Source organism: Gossypium arboreum, chromosome 13 (genome assembly GCF_025698485.1).
Source record: "Gossypium arboreum isolate Shixiya-1 chromosome 13, ASM2569848v2, whole genome shotgun sequence".
Classification (NCBI taxonomy): Eukaryota; Viridiplantae; Streptophyta; class Magnoliopsida; order Malvales; family Malvaceae; genus Gossypium; species Gossypium arboreum.
Window position 1 is genome coordinate 79597723 of NC_069082.1, and position 20008 is coordinate 79617730.

Here is a 20008-nt window from a genome sequence, read left to right on the forward strand (position 1 = left end):
TGGCATCATCTTAATCCTACTTGTGGGTTTTTATTCTACCTACAGTGGACAAAATAATTATTCTTCCATTTTAGTATGAGATGTTTTTTTGGGGTAATCTTATTGTTTAATGTATATAAGATATTTTTTCTTTATTCGGATTTGTCGAATGATAGAGTTTTATTAGCAAATTTATTGATAAATATTTTATATAACCGATGATATTTTGTACTTGAAATTTATTTAATTTTATTCATTTGATATTTTTATTATATTTTTAAGAATACGGATAAATCCTAAACAATACTCCAAAACAAATTAGTATCGATACCCATTAGTTCCAATAGAAAAACGATGCATCCACCGATGCCACTAACTATCTTGGTAATTAATTGAGAAAATACTAATACACCATTTCTTTTAAATGATAACTAATATTATACTTTTATGTTATCTATACTATATTTAAATAATTTCTTGAGTTGATGTTACCCTTAATTGGACTATAAAATTGTAAAAATATCATTTCTTACAAATTATAATTAAAATTATTATGATGACACATTTATTTTTTCATATTTTTATATATCTTTAAATAAAATAATTAAAATGAAAATTTTAATCATGAGTACGTGTTCATAAAAAATTAAAACATAAATTTATTATCACCTACCTATATTCATTATTAAATAATATTTAAAAGAAAATATTCTTTCCTTTCACCCAAAACAAAATCTAATTTTTAAATAAAATAAAGTAAAAACACCTAGGTAAAGATTCAACAAATGTTTAATCACATTCATATATCTATACTATTTATAAAGCTCTTTATAGAGTTGGTGTCACCCATTAATTGAGTCTTAAATTAGTCGAAAAAATTATTTTAATGTTCATTCGCATTTAAAGTAAATTATATTATTTGAGGGTATTTTAGTATTTTTATTTAAAAACAATAAAAATATGCATATGATGGGATTTAAACATATGTTAATTAAGTTAGCAAATCATTAAATTTACCAGTCAACTGAAGTTTTATTTTAATACTTTTTATTCATTTTAATTTTGTTATAAGTATTTTATTACCTCCATCAATTGTATATTTATATTTAGGGGTGAGCAAAACTCTATTCACTAAAAAATCAATAAAAATATGCATATGATGAGATTTGAACATATGTCAATTAAGTTAGCAAAATTTTAAATTAACCACTTAACCAAAGTTTGATTTTAATATTTTTACACATTTTATTTTTATTATGCACTTTAGGTTAAATTCGATATTAGATCCTATACTTTGCTCAAGTTGTGGATTTAATACTTATACTTTAATTTGGTTATTTTCGGTCTTTATACTTTTAGATTTGAAAATTTTAGTCCTAACTAAATGATAATTATTAAATCCATAAAGTTATGTTATTTTAAAATTTGATGTGTCAAATATATTATCACATGTGAAATGCTATATATTTTTTGTTTTTGTTTTTACATATTACTAACAAAAAATCAATTAATAGATTTAGCGATTGTTGTTTGCATTAATACTAAAATTTTGAAATTCAAAACATATAGCCATTAAGAATGATCTAATTAGTGAACATGGACTAAATTTATAACTTTACGCATAATACTATACTAATGGCATAATTTAACAAAATAGATTTAACTATTACCATTACGTCAGACTAAATTTTAAAATTCGAAAAAAGTATAAGGACTAAAATTAATTAAATTAAAGTACATGTACTAAATCCACAATTTACACAAAGTACAAGTTCTAATAACAAAATTTGACCTACACTTTATTACATCCATCAATTGTATCTATATTATTAATAAAATCTCTAATTGAGTTGGTCTCACGAGTCAACTCGACACCAACTTGATTAGAGAAATTACAGAAATGACCTTCTATATTTAAACCAAATTATATTATTGGAGTGTATTTTAATCTTTTTAATTAAAAAAGAATAAAAATTATGCATATAACGGGACTTGTATCCATACTTAAATTTACCAAGCAATCAAGATTTTATTTCAATTTATTTATATATTTTAATCGAATACATTTAGTAATCTTAATATAATATATTTATGTGTTTAAATTTTATTTTATTTATAATTTAATTTAATTTTTATCTTAATATTGTACATATTTTATATATTATTTTAAATACAAATTTATATTTTAAATAGAATAGAATTTCAGGTGCATCATAACTTCTTTACTAGCACCTATAATAATTATTAAATAAATTTTAGATAACATGTCTTACGTTACCCACATATACACGTAGTAATAATGATATTAGGAAGTAGAAAGCGTCTTTCCTTTCCGTTTTCGATCACTCACTTTCTTGATCTTCTTTTTGTGCCACCCCACATTTCCTTTCTATTCTCTGCAAAACTACTTAATAAACAAATGTGAGAGAGAGAGAGAGAGTGACACCATCACTACTTCATAGCTGTTTTAATAAGTAAGCAAAAAAATAAATAAAGAGAAAAAAAAAACAAAGCTGAAATTTAATTAATGATTTCTTTGTATTTAAGATTTTTCAGAGTTGCCTTCAGTTTCAATTTCCCAAGTATTAAAATCCTCGGGGTTTCTGGGTTTTTCCAGGTATTGTTGAGTTTTTATCTCTTGCTTGAAGCTTTCAATTTTACGTGATTCAGCTCTGTTTAAAATTTTATTTTGATTTTTTTTTGTCAGTTTCATCACTGGAGAACTCTTAATTGTGCTCTTTAGCTATTGGGTTGATCTTAGTTTGATTGCTCTGTCTTTCATTTAATTCTATCTCTAAGGTGAGTTCATTCATAAATTTTATAATATATTTGTTTCTTTTGGATCCAATTGTTTTTTTTTTTTTTGAACTGGTTCTTTTTTTCTTAACAGTTTGGAAGTCAAGGAGATAAAAAGTTTATCATTATAGTGAGAGATGGGAACTCAAAGATTGGAATTTGGAGTTAGAGTTAGGAAATTAATGGTGATATCAGTTAAAATATGTTATAGATCAGTTTGGAATCATCCATTTTTTTTGGGGTTGGTTTGCTTTTTGATGCTTTTGTATACCTCATTTCCTTTGTTATTTTCTGCTTTGGTTACTGCATCTCCTGTTTTGGTCTGCACTGCTGTTTTACTTGGTACACTATTGAGTTTTGGGTCACCATACATACCTGAAATCAATGAAAAGGAAGAAGAAGAGAAAGCTAGCCATCATATTCCAGAATTGAAAACCAGGGCTACTGAGCACAATACTGTTGTGGAGAGATATGTAGGTGGTGATGATTTTGTTGAAGAAAGACATGTAGGGGAGAGGTGGGGTATAGTCAAGAATGCTGAGGAGAAAGTTAATTTGGTCGATAATGAGGTTGGTGAAGTCGAGGAAGATGATGGTTCAGTTCGTTATAAGCTGTTGGTGGATGACGATTTGGATTCTAGGGATATTCATTGTGAGAATGGGGTGATTGATGAGGTAGAGGGATCATTGAATGATTCGTTGGTGGAGAAGAAGAGGGAAATCCAGGAGGAGATTCTAGGAAGTGAAGGCCAGTTGAGTATGGTGCAGGCATCGGATGATCATCATGTTTTGACGGATACAGTAGGAGATAGGAATCTTGAAGTGGAGGATTGCAAACTCAGAGAAGATCTCAGTGATGAACAAAGGGATGATGAATTCGATTCTCTGGTGTTCTCTTGGAAATATGCTGTGGACAATGAGGATGATGGTGATGATGAATCGTTGGATTTTGGTTCTGATGGTGCTGAGAGTTCCTCTCCTGATGCTTCAATGGCTGATATAATTCCGATGCTTGATGAATTGGATCCGCTTTTGGGCTCTGGAGCTCCACAACCAGCTCAGTTTTCTGATAATGGTTCAGATGCCATCTCAAAGAGGTCTCATGATAGTAATAATGATGAAATTGTTGAGTCCGATGAGTTAGAAAACCAAAGGGAGGAAGATGATGATGACGACGATGAGAAGGATGCGGGCGATGGAGCTAAGGAAGATAAAGAGGATGAAAGTAAATCCGCAATCAAATGGACAGAGGATGATCAAAAGAATCTCATGGATTTGGGGACTTCAGAGCTCGAAAGAAACCAACGATTGGATAATCTTATTGCAAGGAGAAGAGCCCGTAAAAACATGAGATTGATGATTGAGAAGAATCTGATGGACGTGAATAGTGCTAATATTCCCTTAAACATTACACCAATTTCTACAACAAGACATAATCCATTTGAATTTCCATATGATTCCTATGCTGACCTAGGGTTACCGCCCATTCCGGCGTCAGCTCCGACTATTTTGCAGCCAAGAAGAAACCCTTTTGATCTTCCTTACGACTCGAGCGAGGAAAAACCTGATCTTAAAGGAGATAGTTTCCAGGAGGAGTTTGCTGGTTTTAATCAAAGGGAAACAGTTCCCCAAAGAGAAGCCTTCTTACGAAGACATGAAAGCTTCAATGTGGGACCAGCATCTTTAGGTTTTCCTCAGCAAGAGCTTAAGTGGAAACCATATTTTGTCCCAGAGCACTTAGTAACTGAAGGATCTAGCTCTTCTTCATTCCATAGGCAGTCAAGTGAAGTTAGTGAGTCGAAGTTGAGTTCTGTTCCTGATACTGAATCAGTGAGTTCAGTTGTGGATGAGGAGGACAAGTCATATGAGCAAGACATTTCTCAAGAAACTGAACTGGTCACAAATGAAGATCATGTTTCTTTCCATGATGAACAAGAGAGCATATCGTCTGGGGATGTTGAGCTTGCAGGTGTTGATCAAGTTGAGAATAGAGGTGTTCACCTTGCTGTGGTTGGGATCACACTCGGAGATGGAGAAAGTCAGATGGAAACAGAATCAGATTTTCCTGAAGCTGGAGCAACTGCTCATGTGCAATTCAATATGACTGACAGAATCAAATTTTTCTGAAGCTGGAGCAACTACTCATGTAGAACTCAATCCAAGTGACATTTATCCCAGAACAGGGCCAGTTGACGAGGATTTTAGCAGTAGGTTCATTTTGTCATCGCTATCAGAAATAGATGAAAAGATATCTGATTTAACTGGAGTAGGAGCTGCAGGTTTTGAACCGAGAGGTCATGAAATTAAAGAATCTTCCATATCCATACAACCATCATTTGAAGAATCAGAATTCCATTTTACAACTAGGGTGGTGGATGATAATCAGCATAGTGAACCTGTTTATGATTCAAGTCCATCAGTTGAGAAGATCCTCTCATTTTCATCTGTATCTTCTGAGGCACAAACTGAGACATCTGAAATGGGTGCACCCTCAATGTTTGTTGAGTCAATTGATAAGGAACCTGAAGGGCATGGTGAAACAAGAGAACAGGGTACTTCTAGTTTTCAAGAGATGCATGCAGCATCCTTGGATTTGTTTGAAAACGAACCAAGGGTAAGGGATCTACCAGAGATCAGTGTGCATGATGGTATATATGCTGGTTCATCAGGGTTTTCTTCCACTTTTTCCGATCATAATGTATCACCGGTGCCTAAATCTGTGGTTGAATATGTTTCAACAGATGCAGGCTCGTCATCTTCTGACGAAGGATTGGAGGACAGTTTCTCAAAAAAGGAAGACAGCTTTATCCAGAATCAAGAGGACTTATTGAGCCTTGGTGCAGAGATGAGTCTTGCTGCTGAGCAAGGAATGGGTAAGATTTTGGATTGTTTACCAGAAGAACAACAGCATCTGATGAACCCCGTTGAATTTTCAGAGGCTGCACCAGGAGATTGGCATGCAGTTGTAAAGGAAGACACTCTGCTTGAGCTATATGAAATACATTCGTCAAGTTCATCAGAGCATAACTTAGTAGGGGGTGGTGCTAGGCCCAAGGAAGAAATCATCCAGACTGAATGCTGTCAAATGCATTTGTCAAACTTGGATGCAAGTCTTGATGTTGAAGCCCACCATGATAAGGGTGAGGAATTGTCTTCCACAGCTTTGACTCACCAGGCTATGCCTTACAATGATGAAAGTTCATCCACAGAGGATGAATATTATCACATAACAGTGGCTCAAGTTAACCCTTCAAAGGCTAACCTCAGGGAGGTGCTTAAAACTGACTCTGAAATGGGTCAAGTTCAACCAATATATTCGGATTCAAAGATTGATTGTGGTGTTGACCATGATATGAATTTGGAGGGAATTCCTTTTAACTCTAGTTATCAAGCTCTGCCTTCTAGAGAAAACCCACCAGCATTGGAGAAACAGCTGATGCTGTCTAAATCTACGGATGAACCATCCATTGATGAACATGATAAGCTGGAGGTAAGTTTTCAAAGGAATTTCTTATATTTGTTTAAATTACCTCATGTGGCTGAATTGACATACTTCTTTGAAGAGTAATCTTATCCATATTTTGCATGTTTTGCCTTCAATAATTTCTTTAATTTGTTAAATATCAGATGTTATCTTTCTTTTTCTTTCTTTTGCCTTATTTTTATAAAAGAACCTTTAATGCCAGCAATGATACTATTTTTGAGTCAAGTAATCATGTTGAAGTAGCTAATTGAACTTGGATTATATTATATGATAATCAAATTAATATAGTTATGGATAATTAAGATTTCATAGGGCTGAGTGATTGATTTACTGAGTATGAAGTGTTCTTATTGCATGTACACTTAAATACCAAGGCATTAATGCATTATTTGTCCGAATTTCATTGGATATCTGAATTTTCCCCGGAGGTCGAAATGTTTGTTTCAGTTGCTTTCATATGCACCTGTTTCAGTTGCTTTCATATGCACCCTTTTTCCTCTAGTGTGCTTGCTAGATTTAGTACTATGTTTCCTGCATTTTGCGTGATCTATCTCACATTTTATGGTATTTGCATGCCCTAATTATAATTAAAACAGTGACATGAAACTATGGCCACTCTGATTCAGGAACCATCTATTATTGCAATGGAGTCTACACTGGAATTAGACTTTGGCAACAATGATGTTGATTTACTTAAAATTCCTGGGTCTGAGGACAAACTTTCAGCAAACTACACTTGCATGACTTCGGAATCTACTTTTCCTGCTGAGAGTCCTGAACATTCATTGCCAATGGATCGAGATTTGAAAGAGCAGATCCTAAATGAAATGGAAAGTGAGGGCAGCCCTCAAGATCTATCAGAACACTTTAATCATGCAGCAGAAATATATGAAGAGGATAAAGAGATTAAAGAGATTAATGAAAGAATTCTCTCTGAATTGGATACCATTGGGGACTTCAATCTCAGGAAAACTGATTTACCAGAGGGATCTCATATTGCCAATACGGAATCTGCAGTCTTACCGGAGGATACGAAGACCAAGGCCAATGTTGATCAGCCTGTTCTTGAAGCAAGATCAGTAGAAGATATTGATTTGGCTTTCAAGCAACTTTATGAAGGGATCGATGTTGATGAAGTAATTCATCCAAGTATGATTGAGGACCCACAGGATCAAGCAGATACCAATCCAAAATTACCTGTTGTTGAGGTAAGATCTCTAGAGGATACCTGTAAAGCTTTCCAACAAAGCCCGGAATCTAATTCAGCAGAGCTGCCATATTCTTCAGACATTTGAAATGGATCATCTGAAATACAGCAGAATGCTCTGGTATTCAAGAAAACAGTGAGAATGCTGCTAATGAAGAAGCATCTGAAAAATCGAGTCTGAACCTTAAAGGTAAGAAAACAAAATCTAATGACTCAAGTTCTAGCTCCAGGCAAGAAAATATATAGTTCAGAAAGAAAAAGGAGAAGTTTGGTGTTTTCAGTTTCCATAAGTTTTTGGATTGTCTAGTTTGGTTACCATCATGTTTTTTTGATTAATGGCAGTCATGTTTTTTTTTTTTTTATTGATTGATTGATTTCTTCAACAATGAGTTCTGCCTTTCAATGGTATATGATTGATTTTGATGGTTGAATATTTGGTTGTGTAAATTATAGATGGGGGTTGTAGAAGTGCTCAATTCTAATTCTAATCATATTTGTGGAGTTGCTTTTCTAACATGTATTCACGTTATTGCCGGATAGAGATGTGCTCTGATGTTTGATTTCTTCTCCATACATACATGTATATATATATATATATGTTCCGAAAAAGATGAAAATCTGCATTCGACGTCATTAAAATTGTTATTTTTATTTTTATTTGTAAATATAACTTTTTTTTTCTAATTTTTAAATTCTTATTAATTTATATTTTTAAAACTTTCAAAATGGATCACTGCTTTCAACCATCTAGGCTGTCACTCTTGACAATAGTTTCTTAGAAAAGCTTCATTGTGAGCTTATTACAAGGTTTTGGTAGTCAGTTTCACAATATAAATAATCAATTCCGTTGGATATCTATACAACTAGCTATATATCTATGGGTCCAAAGAACTTCCTTGTGTTGACACGTGGCAAACACCCATATGTTTTTTATTTTTTTTCATTTTATAAAAATGGTAAATTTCCATTTTTGGTCGTTCTAATATGCTTAAAATATACTTATATACTCACACCTGGCACACACCCGCATGCTCCTTTTCTTTCTTTTCTCATTTTATAAAAATGGTTATTTTCATTTTTGGTCCTTTTAATATACTTAAATTTAATATTTATACTTTAATTTCGATATAATTTGGTTTCCTTATTTTTATAATGTTATTAATTAGTTCAATATTTTTATAATATTCTTAATTAGTTCAAATAGTTAACGTCGTCAACTTTTCAATTAAAATGTTACATAGTTATATATAATTTGAAAGTAGATTTTTAAATTTAAAAAAAAAAAAGTAGAGGGATTAAATTCTTGAAAATAAAAATATGAGGACTAAATTCTAAATGTACAAAGTGTAGAAACTTAGAGTCATAGTTGCTTGAACCAAACTGACTAGTCGAACCAAGAACCAGTAGGGGTATCGATCCGAAGACGTGTAACACCCCTACCCGTATCCATTGCCGGAATAGGTACGAGGCATTACGGGAGTTTACTAAACATTTTCAGATAATTCTGAGTCATTTATTATTCATATTTTGAAAATAATCATAACGTCTCTTTATTGGGCCCTCGAAACCCCAAACATACATTAAAAACCAGCCGGAATTAAATCGGGATCATAAAAAATTTCGCAAAATCTTAAATTTTATTTTCATCTAAGTACTTACCATTTCAATGCTTCTTATAATTAAACATGTTACCATTCAATCAATAGCTTGACCTTTGTCTAAACGTCAAGCCACATCATTGTTAGTATACTTGCACATATTTCATATAAATTCAACATTGATATACTTATTTTCTCGACATGTCACACTTGAGTTTAATAATTGTCTTTACTTACATAATTTCCTTGTATCAACATATCAAAGATAATCATATATGTACATGTCGTGAAACATATCATTCTCTTACCGTTTCTTCATAAGCATATATCATTCATTTCATTATATCAATATTTCATGCTCCATCATTTCCATATATTTTATGTATATTTATTCGGTAATAGCTTATATCAAACTTAACATAAATTATATTCCATGTACTTATACTTATTTCGTTTATCTATCTTAATAATTATTTCATATAACCATTAGTCATATAATACATATTACACGAATATAATTGTTCAATGATGTCATAGCGTCTCCCATCCACGGTCTTATTTATCTTTGACATGATGCCATAGTGTCTTTCAACTATGGTCTTACTCATTTTCATCATGTTGCCATGGTATCTTTCAACCATGGTCTTACACATTTCATATCAGTTGCCATGGTGTCTTTCAACCATGGTCTTACTCATTCATATCGAGTTGCCATGGTATCTTTCAACCATGGTCTTACACATTTCATATCAGTCGCCATGGTATCTTTCAACCATGGTCTTACACATTCATATCGGTGCCATGGTATCTTTCAACCATGGTCTTACACATTTCATTTCGAGAGAGCACACTCCTGCGAACCTCATCCTTCTGATGGGTTTACCGGTCCAGGCTAAATCACAGTAATATAAACTCATAGAGTATTGTCGGGATTACCGGTCCGAGGCTAAATTCCTGCAATGACAATTACTCTAATGAGTTTGGATCTGAATACCATCCGAGCTAAATTGGACCCTAATTTGGATTACCGTCCGGCTAAATCCATTTTACACGTATTCTTCTGGAGGGCTATATCGAATAGGATCACCCGTCTGGCTAGATCCTTTTACCATCAATTCCTTTTCAGAGATCCATCGAATTTTCCTTTCATTCAAACGGGATTTCTTCCCATTTTATCAAATATATCAATGTTTCATAAATTTCCATATAATGAACATTCAAATCATATTCATATCAAAAACATGCATTTCAAGCATTTAAGAATATAATTCAAGTTACACGAACTTACCTCATTGCTTGTTTGTGTTTATAATTTCATTAATCCGATATCTTTTCTTTTCCACGATCAAGTCTCATATTTGATTCGTCCGGATCTTTATAAATAAATTTGATCATCATTTTCATTCATTTCATATTCTAATGCATTTAATTAATGCTCTAGGCAAAATTACATTTTGCCCCTAAACTTTTAATTAATGACGATTTCATCCTTAGGGTCAGGAAAATAAAATTATTGCAATTTAATCCTTATTTTTAGCTATTATTCTCATACATATTGATAACAGTCCATGAATTCTATAAAATATCAGAATTTTCCATAATTTCAACACTTTTCAATTTAATTCCTAAAACATGTTTTCCCCCTATTTTGAAATAAATTAATAATTTTATTCAATTTTGTAATTTAAATAATAAAATAATCCATTTCATGCAATTTGGTCATTTCTGACATTTTTACAAAATTGCCCATAAAGTTTTACTTTTATTCAATTTAGTCCCTGAGCCTAAAATATGCAAATTAGCCATGCTAAATGAATATTCATATATTTTTTCCTCCTCCTCTCCATTCCACATCCTTAATGTATATAACACACTTGTAAGTAACATTATCTATATATTTTTTTTATTTACTTTTATGAATATTCAAGCTGTCCATCTGTATCATAGTCACTAAATTATTTATATCTGGAGCTATAGAGCTCCAAATTAAGATAAAAAAAAATTTCCCTGAAACTAGACTCATATATCTTCTTTCCATAAAATTTTAAGAATTTTTGGTTTAGCCAATAAGTACAGTTTATTCTTTAAAGTTACCCCTATTCTGTTGTCTGACAGTTCTGACCCTTCTTTACTAAAAATTAATTATCTCCTCGTACATAATTTGAATGGTATTCAAGTTTATTTATATTGAAAATAGACTCATTAAATATTCTAAACATATAAATTTAAGCCCCTAATTATTTCTATCCAATTTTTGATGATTTTCCAAAATCAGAATAGGGGAACCCGAATTCATTCTGACCTTTTCTCACAAAATTCATTATATTTCATGATTTAAAAATCCATTACTTACATCGTTTCTTCTATAAGAAACTAGACTCAATAATATTTAATCTCATATTTTATTCATCCTATAATTAGATTTATACAATTTTGGTGATTTTTCAAAGTTAGATTACTGCTGCTGTCCATAACTATTTTAGTGCAAGATATTAATTACCATGTTATAACACCCTTATTTTCTTTTTCTACACCATTTCTCATCACTTTCTCTTATTTTCTCTTCACTAACATATCAAGAACATAGGACCTTATGTAAGAAAACTCTACTATAACATTATTTCCATGCTTTGTTAATAATAACAAACTTAAAACATATTGAAATCTTGATGTACTTACCTTTTCTTATTGACTTCAATCTTTAACTTGATTTTCTCTCTCCTCCAGCTTCTATTTCTTGAATCCAACTTGATATTCTTGCTCCCCATCATCTCCTTGCTATCTTTCTCTCTTGATGGCTATGGAAATTCTTTCAATTTTTAGGTGAAAATAATGAATTTTTAGAGGAAGGACTAAATTGTAAGAAAAGGAAAACTTTCTTTCTTCTTCTTCTTCTTCTCACGTTAGTTGCACGAGAATGGTGATCATCCTCCCCTTTCTTTCCTTACATATATATATATTAAATAAAATAATAATAAAATAATAAAATATCATTTAAAAATTAATTTAAAGTATTAATAAACTAATATTTATTTATTTAATTTATCTAAAATATCTCCAACATCATCATTGTCTCTAGATTTCTATCTCGTTCAATTGACCATTTTGCCCTTCGTGATCTTTTAAAATTTCAATCTTGAGTCATCACTTAATTTGGTAAAGTTGCAATTTAGTCCCTTATAATTCTTCACCTATTCAATTTGGTCCTAATTCATCAATTTTCCTTGGTTTCTAGATCATTCCACCCTTAAAATATTTGCACTATTAGTCCTTCAACTTTTCATATTTACACTTTAATCCTTCAAATTTTGAGTATTTACTCTTGGGCCACAAAACTTTTCTCACTTTTACAATTTAATCCTTTCTTGAATCAATATGTCATAATATACTTCCCAATATTGACATAACTCAAAATTTCCCTTTTTGTTACTTTATTTCCTTATTTTACTATATCACGGATAATATTTTACTATAAAAATTTTTGGTGTATTACAAGACGGGCATCATATTGGTTGATTTGTGAACCTATTTCAAGTTGATAGTCCTATTTTATTACCCTAACTCGATTTGAAATTTTTTCGAATCGAGTGAGTGAAATAAAATTCAAGTTAAATTGAATTGAGTGAAATTATACGAGTTAAATTAAAAATTAAATATGTCAAACTAAAATCTTGTTACAGTATAACTAATTTCAAGTTAGAATACATAAATTTGAAACAATATATATTTGAAAACTTTTTCAAAACAAAATAAGAAGAAAAAAAACTTTAGTATGATAAACTTGGATTATTTAGGTCTCAAATTTTTATTTAAGAAAATTTTAAATTTTATATATTTTATAATTTTTTAAAAATAAAATTTGAAATTTTTATAAATATTTTGAGTTTTAAAATTATTTTGAATATTTTTTTATAATTTTTATTGAGAGAGATTAATTTATTTATTTTCAAAATTGATAGTGACCAAAAGAACATTTACTTAAATATGTTATTTAAGTTATTTAATTTTTTCGAATTATAAAATTCAACTTAAATTTAATTTAAATTATTTATTCGAGTTAACTCGAAAATCGAATAACTGTTGAAATTCTAATTTTTTTCAATTTTTGAATGGAATTGAGTCAAACAATGTGGCCCCTCCACCATCGACTGGTATGCAACTGATGTCCCAAGGCAACCAGATTCAAACTCCCACTGCTTTTGCTTCTGTTCCTCCTCCCACTCCCCCTGCACCTCAATCTCCTGCAAATTCACCGGCAAGTCAATACATGCAGTCAAGTGGTATGATGGTAGGGATAATGCCTTATGGTTATGTAGCAAATGCACTTCCCCCGCCACCACCTCTTCCTCCCAGATAGCAATGAGTTTTGTTAGACCAGGTTATGGACCTCTACAGCCGCCACAGCCACAGTCTCGGCCTCAAAGCAACCAATCACCAGGTATTGAGTTTTACAGTCAAAACCCTCAATCAACACTGCCTGTACCGCGACAGTGAGCTTCACCTGAAAAACCATATCATCAGTACAAGTACATGGTGGGATAAGGTATTGGGTTTTACGGCAAACCCATCAACTGATGCCATAAAAATTTTCAAGGCTGAGATGGGCATGTATAATGTAAATTAGTTAGAGAATTTCAGGCTTGAAAGCAGAGCATCATCAGCACCGTCATTGGTTTAGCCAGATGTTGTAAAATGTTGCATGGATCTCTGCAATTCCCAATTTAGTAGACTAGTAACATGAGAGCTCAGGTATAACCTGTGTTGACGTACCAAAGGAGCCAAGGAGCTCAGTTATATTCGATGAATTTTAACAAGTCAATAATTAATAGATTCTTTTTAAGACATTTATATATTTATGTTGTATGGTGTGTTTATCTATACAAAGTGTTTTTTTTAAATGACGCAATCAAATATAATATTACTAAATTAAAATGCAACAGAAATTACAACGCATCAAATTTTGTTACAAATATTCATCCACAACAGGTTATTGCAGTCACATACAAGATGTAACTTCATTTGGTATATTGCAAAGTTGAGGCCAAAGAAACCCCAAAATTTTAAAGAAATGCATTTGAAATCAGGCAGCCACATTTTGGTTGTCTTCTCTGGATTCAGGTACAAACCATTTATTAAGTCGAGTGCGAGCTAAGATGACCTGAAAATCAATGTTTTTTTCTTTTAAGTTGGAGATTTAAATGAAGGAATTTAAGTAAATATAGCAGATTACCTGTTTATCCCAGTCAGTTCTCCAAGTGATCACAACCAGTACAATTGTTTGAAGCAATGTTCCTAGCAACATGCCAATCCAAACACCCTGCCAAACAAGTTACGGATTTTTAACTACTCTTCAATTTGATTCCATCATTCTGCTCCACATATCATATATATGCAAATAACCAACCTTGACATGCAAATTCCAAACGTATCCAAGCACAACACCAATTGGAATGCCAACTAGATAATACGAGGCAATGTTAACCCATGCCACTACGCGCTGCCATCCAGCTCCCACCGCAACTCCTGTTCATGTACATGTAATCTACACTTTTTTAATATTTCTTTATTTTTCACATGAATCTAACTAAGATGCTGAAAATTTACCAGAGAGCACAGGTTGAACACTGTTTACAAGTATGGAAGAAGCCAACAACGGAGATAAATCGGCAACGGCTTCGGCCACTTCTTCGCTGGTGGTGAAAATGTATGCTAAATGTCCTCTAAGGCATAAGAATACCAGGAACAGCACGAATCCGATACAAAGTGATGTAAGAGTTGTCATGATAATCGAAAACTTGGCACCTTTGGCATTTCCTCTTCCAAGCTCATTTGAGACCCTAACACTGCAAATTTTCCAGCATAACTCACACAGCCAAAGTTACTCTTTTTTTTTTTCTTTTTTTTTTTTTTATAAATACCGACATTGTTCAACATATTTATCAAAATGGGTATAAAAAGAAAAAAACTTTGATATATCCATTTCGAAGGTTTAAGTTGACAATACCTTGCAGCAGCCAGAAAACCAAGTGATATCATCATTTCCCATCCATTAATGTTGAGGCTGAAAAGAAGTATTTATATATTAATAGGATGAAAATAAACAAAAAGAGTCAATTGGAAAACCAGAAAAGACTTACCAAATGGCAAGAGCATCAATGGCCACCTCAGCATTTTTCAAGTTTCCAGTTAGAAGAACCAATATCGTGTTGTACCAGAGTTCGAGACTGATCATCCAAACAAAATTACTCAAATCAATATATCAGTCAACTCTTATTTTTTCAAAGTACTTATATGCAATGCATATCCCAACATTAGTACAAGGATGATCTTTCAGATACCCTCTAAATATATTTGAGCCAATAAGTCTGTCTAAGGGCTAGACTACATGTCTAAGCCCCAAAGCACGTTCTTTAAAAAAAAAAAAATAGCTAAGTTTGCCTTCAACATTAAATGCTTGATTTTTTTTTAAATTTTATTATGTTTTATATATATAGGGGTGAGCGTTTAATCAAATCAAGTAAAAATTTTTTTGAGTTAATCAGTTGATGAGTTTTATTTTATCATCCTAACTCGATTTGAATTTTTTTAATCGAGTCGAATTGAATGTTTGAGTTAAATTATAAAAAAATTAAACATGTCAAATTAAAATATTAATACAATATAACTAATTTGATATTAGAGAACATAAATGTGAAATCATATATTTTTAAACCTCTTTCAAAACAAAAAAAAAAAAAAACTTTAGTATGATAAACTTGAATCATTAATTTACTTATTTAGATCCTAAAAATATTATTTTAGAATTTTTTAAAATTTTATATATTCTTTAGATTTTTTATATTTTTAAAAATTTACAATTTTTCAAAAATATAAAATTTGAATTTATATAAATATTTTAAATTTCAAAAATTATTTTGAATTTTTTGTAATTTTTGTTGAGAAAGACTGATTTGCTCATTTTCAAATTGATGGGACTAAAATGTATTTACAATCATTATTTAAGTTTTGAATTATTCAAATTGTAAAATTTAACTTGACTCGAACTCAAAACTTAAATTACTTATTCAAATTTACTCGAGAAAACCGAATAACTCAATTCGATTAAATCAAAATTTTAAAAACATCATATAAAAATTAAATATATGATATAATAATATAAATGTTAAAATAGATGCAAGTTGTTTATGTTTAAAATTTTAATAGAAGATAAAATATATAAAATTTTATTGAATAAACATAACATATCTTTAGAAATTAGAAAAAAAATAGAGTTGGACCTCAATCAACTTGTATTAATCATTTACAAAAACGAAAGAGGTTTAAGTAAAATTTAATATTTATATTTTTTGAGATTGATTTTGAGTAAATATAAATGATGATATCTAACCCAAACTTGACTCAATTCAAAATATTAGACAGTTATCCATAATTCATCCTGTGAGTCCGAATAAAATTAAAATAATAAACTTTATCCCACAGTTCTTTCAAGGGGCTCAAAGATGGACCGGAAAAGCTTACCAAAGCATAACACCAGAGGATATAGAGAGCTTGACTATAGGGCAAAGATCCTTAAAGGCCAACATTGAGAAACCCTTCCAAGTATCTTTGCACCCTCCGCAAGTAACAAACAAAATCTGACCTACATTGGGTAACCAATAGGCCAAAACAGTGGAAAACAAAGCTCCAGCCAGCCCAAACTCGAGCTTCATAGTCAAAAGCCATGAAAGAAAGATATGGATTCCAATGGAGAAGGCGGCCAAATATGCAATAATCATGTTCTTGCTTTGAGCTTGCAGGAACATTTGGCAAGTGAAGGAGATGATAAAAGAGAAGACTATGAAGATGAACCAATGGCTAATGTAACCACAGGCTTGGGCTATCTTTTCATCTTGGCCTAAAGCTATAAAAAGTGGGTTGGTGAAGATGTATAATGGGAGAAGACAACATGCACTCATAAACAAAACTATCCATGATCTTTGAAGGTATATCCCCAGCATATGGTATTGTTTTGCTCCGAATGCTTGACCACATAGAGTTTCCAATGCACTTGCCATGCCCAACTGCACTTTCAATACATTTGCACTACATCAAAATATTAGTCTAAAGTTTTCATCAATATTACTTCAGAATTCTATTTGCAATTTTATGCAATATTGGTGACGTCTCAAGTAAATTGAAAACAATAAGAAGCATGTGGAAAACTCAAAAAAAGTTAAATTATGGTTGATTCATCATTTTAGAAACTTGGAAAGCTATGTTATTCAGACCCTTTATTTTTTCCTAAAGTGCTTGTATAGAACATATATTTAGACACAAGTATGGGAGTATGTTTGACACTAACACGAATCCATGTAACATAGCTTGAAAGTGAAGAAGGGAATCATTTCCTTTGTTCATGGAATGCCTCGTAGATAGGAGCGAAGCCACAAATATTGTTAGGGAAGCCGGGATAATTACAAAAAATAGACATGTTGGAAGTATGTTCGACTCATTTGGGCGGAGCTTAATTTAAATAATATGTTTTTAAAATTCGGATAATATTAATCATCAAAATTAATATTATATGGCAGTGCTTACTTTAAATAATGTATTTTAAAAATTCAGGATAATTTTAATCACCAAAATTAATATTTAGAAAAAAATGTTAAATGTTCAAATTGTATTAAATATTGTAATTATTTAAGTATCAATTATTTTACCAAATTAATATTTAGATACTATTTTGTATTAGTTTATCAAATTAAATTAATAATGTTACTAAATTTATCATAATAATTTATAAATTCTATAAAAGAAATCAAATTAAAAGAAACTTTGGAAAACTTGAGGGGCAAACACAAATTTATACTATTTTTAAGTATTAGTTATAATATCAACGTAAAAACTATTAAAACTTAAAAGGGCTGAACTGAAATTTTATAAAATTTAGGGGGCCGGCCCCTGCCACCCTCTCCCCAAGTTCGCCCCTGCTCAGAGAACTCTTAAGACACACCACAGAGAAAAACAAAATCCAGAGATCTGATATACCAAGGTTTCCCCAAGAATACAACATTTGCCTTCATATTTCAGATGAAGTAAAAGAAACCCAATTTTACAATTTCAAAGGGTTTAAAGAAAGATCATTATGACCAAAGTATGAGCATACATACCAAAACACCATTGCCGAACCTCAAAAGGCAAGTGAAACAGAGGGAATAAGCAGCAAGCTCAACAGGTCCGATATGACCAATAAAAGCTTGACTGATGACAGCGACACCAAAGGTGGAAAACCTGGTGAATGTTGCGGGAGCTGCAACAACAAACGTCTTCTTTAACTCCATCCATATCTTTTCTTTTAGTGTTGCTTCTTCAACTTCAATCTTTTCTGCTTCTTTAAGAAGCCTGTGGCTTATATCACCTTTCATTGTTCAACAACCTCTTTAGTTCCCCAAAACCCGAAGCTCTCTTCTCCTTTTTCCACCTGCTTTCTACCTTCTTTATATTCATGAAACAAGCAAGCTAGCAGCCAATACTTCACGTGCATAGCCCAAGGGCAAAGATTCCTATAAATTTTACCGCACTCGCAATCCGGATAAATGAAAATATTTTATATTAAAAAGTAGTCTTTTTTTTACTTCTAAGGTGCACTAATTGATGGTGTGGATTGATTAAAATATATTAAAATATTTTTAAATTAAAACATTTTGCTTCAAATTTTATAAAAATATACAATACTTATAATATTAAAATAATCACGGGAGTTAAATGATATGGTAAAGGTCTTTCTTATTTTAGTGAGAATTTGATATTTTCCTATATATGGAGTAACTTTAAAACTCATGATCAATGTATATTCCTTAATGGGCCTATAGAACATAAAAATTAGTTATTAAGTTCGCTTCAGTGAATACATTAAAAATAAAATAAAAATAAAAATATTATTACAACATGAAATAAATAAAAAGATTATAATTTAAATAAACAAAGGTGATGCTATCTTTATTCCATAAATTCATAAATTACTTGGTTAAAATAAATTTAATTAAAATAAATATGAAAAAAATTAAAATTAAATGTATATTAAATAATTAAATTTAATTTAATTAAAGTAAATGTAAAAAATAAAAGGGATAAGAAATATGTATCAATTAACATTTTATATTAAAATATATATTTATAAAAGTATACTAACAAATGGTAATTGGTAGAGTGGTAAAGGCTTTTATATAAAATTGTTGATTTTTGTTCGATTCTTAAATAATGTTTTTATATAAAAGATTAAAATATTTTTATAATAATATTAACTATCTAAGGGTATTTTAATAATTTTATAATTAAATTGATGTAAAATTAACTTAAAATACCAACTGAGTTAATTATTTTATGTATAATATAGATGGGTTATTTGATGCGAATGGAATGGTAATTTTATAATTTGAGAAAAATATTGAAAAATTGAAAAAAGAAAAATATGATAATAAAAGAAGAAGTTAAAGAGGGCAGACATGGATGGTAAAATTTCCTTGGTTTTCTCGGCTACCCATATTCATTAATCGACAGACATATCCCCATCTCAAGATAGAAAAAGACTCAAAATTTGTCTGCTAACTTTTCAACTTTTGTCAATAAATTTGTTTTATATTCTTAAACTTTAAAACTATTTATATGTAATTTGCATGAATTTTGAATTTCAATTTTAAAATAAAAATTTGTGAATGAACGTAAATAATGTTTATTTAACATTCTAATTATAGAAAGCTTTAAATCCAAAATGACAGTATATAGTCACATTTTTTATATAATATAATTTCAATAAAAGACTCCGTTATTGGAATTCAGTATCTTAAAAACAAAAATAAATCACCCTACTAATACAATTACAACTTCTGTTTTTGTCTGACTGGGTTAAAGTTTAGTTTCAATCTCCAATTTCATACTTAAGTTTTCTTTATCTAAAATTGGTGTT

The 20008-nt window shown here is 30.8% G+C and overlaps 2 protein-coding genes across 3 annotated transcripts; one reads left to right on the forward strand and one right to left on the reverse strand.

Moving 5' to 3' along the window:
- The first annotated feature begins 2251 nt into the window (after positions 1–2251).
- LOC108464790 (uncharacterized) lies at positions 2252–7979 on the forward strand. Its single transcript, XM_053024319.1, is given in 5 exon segments — positions 2252–2596; positions 2687–2778; positions 2870–4893; positions 4895–6264; positions 6885–7979. Coding segments are annotated over 3 exon segments (4020 nt in total). The 5' UTR covers positions 2252–2596; positions 2687–2778; positions 2870–2912; the 3' UTR covers positions 7554–7979.
- A 5914-nt stretch (positions 7980–13893) lies between these two features.
- LOC108464791 (protein DETOXIFICATION 21-like) lies at positions 13894–18685 on the reverse strand. Of its 2 annotated transcripts, XM_017765060.2 has the most exons (8): positions 18213–18684; positions 16582–17123; positions 15201–15287; positions 15068–15124; positions 14668–14906; positions 14468–14586; positions 14294–14380; positions 13894–14221 (listed from the first exon to the last, which is right to left on the reverse strand). In XM_017765060.2, the coding sequence occupies exons 1-8, from the start codon at positions 18465–18467 to the stop codon at positions 14144–14146; spliced, it is 1464 nt and encodes a 487-aa protein (XP_017620549.1). In that variant the 5' UTR covers positions 18468–18684; the 3' UTR covers positions 13894–14143. The 2 variants fall into 2 exon arrangements, 1 of the variants encoding a protein (XP_017620549.1); XR_008277454.1 differs by lacking the exon at positions 13894–14221 and having other exon boundaries at positions 14468–14605; positions 18213–18685.
- Between the last annotated feature and the right edge of the window lie 1323 nt (positions 18686–20008).

Bases quoted from the DNA above. Each gene is read 5' to 3' on its own strand.
- LOC108464791 (XM_017765060.2), bottom strand. From the start codon at position 18,467: ATGAAAGGTGATATAAGCCACAGGCTTCTTAAAGAAGCAGAAAAGATT. The intron at 14,907-15,067 runs GTATTGTCAACT...GAAAATTTGCAG, and splicing joins GGTTTTCTGGCTGCTGCAAG to TGTTAGGGTCTCAAATGAGC. The intron at 14,222-14,293 runs GTAATCTGCTAT...ATTGATTTTCAG, and splicing joins GAACTGACTGGGATAAACAG to GTCATCTTAGCTCGCACTCG.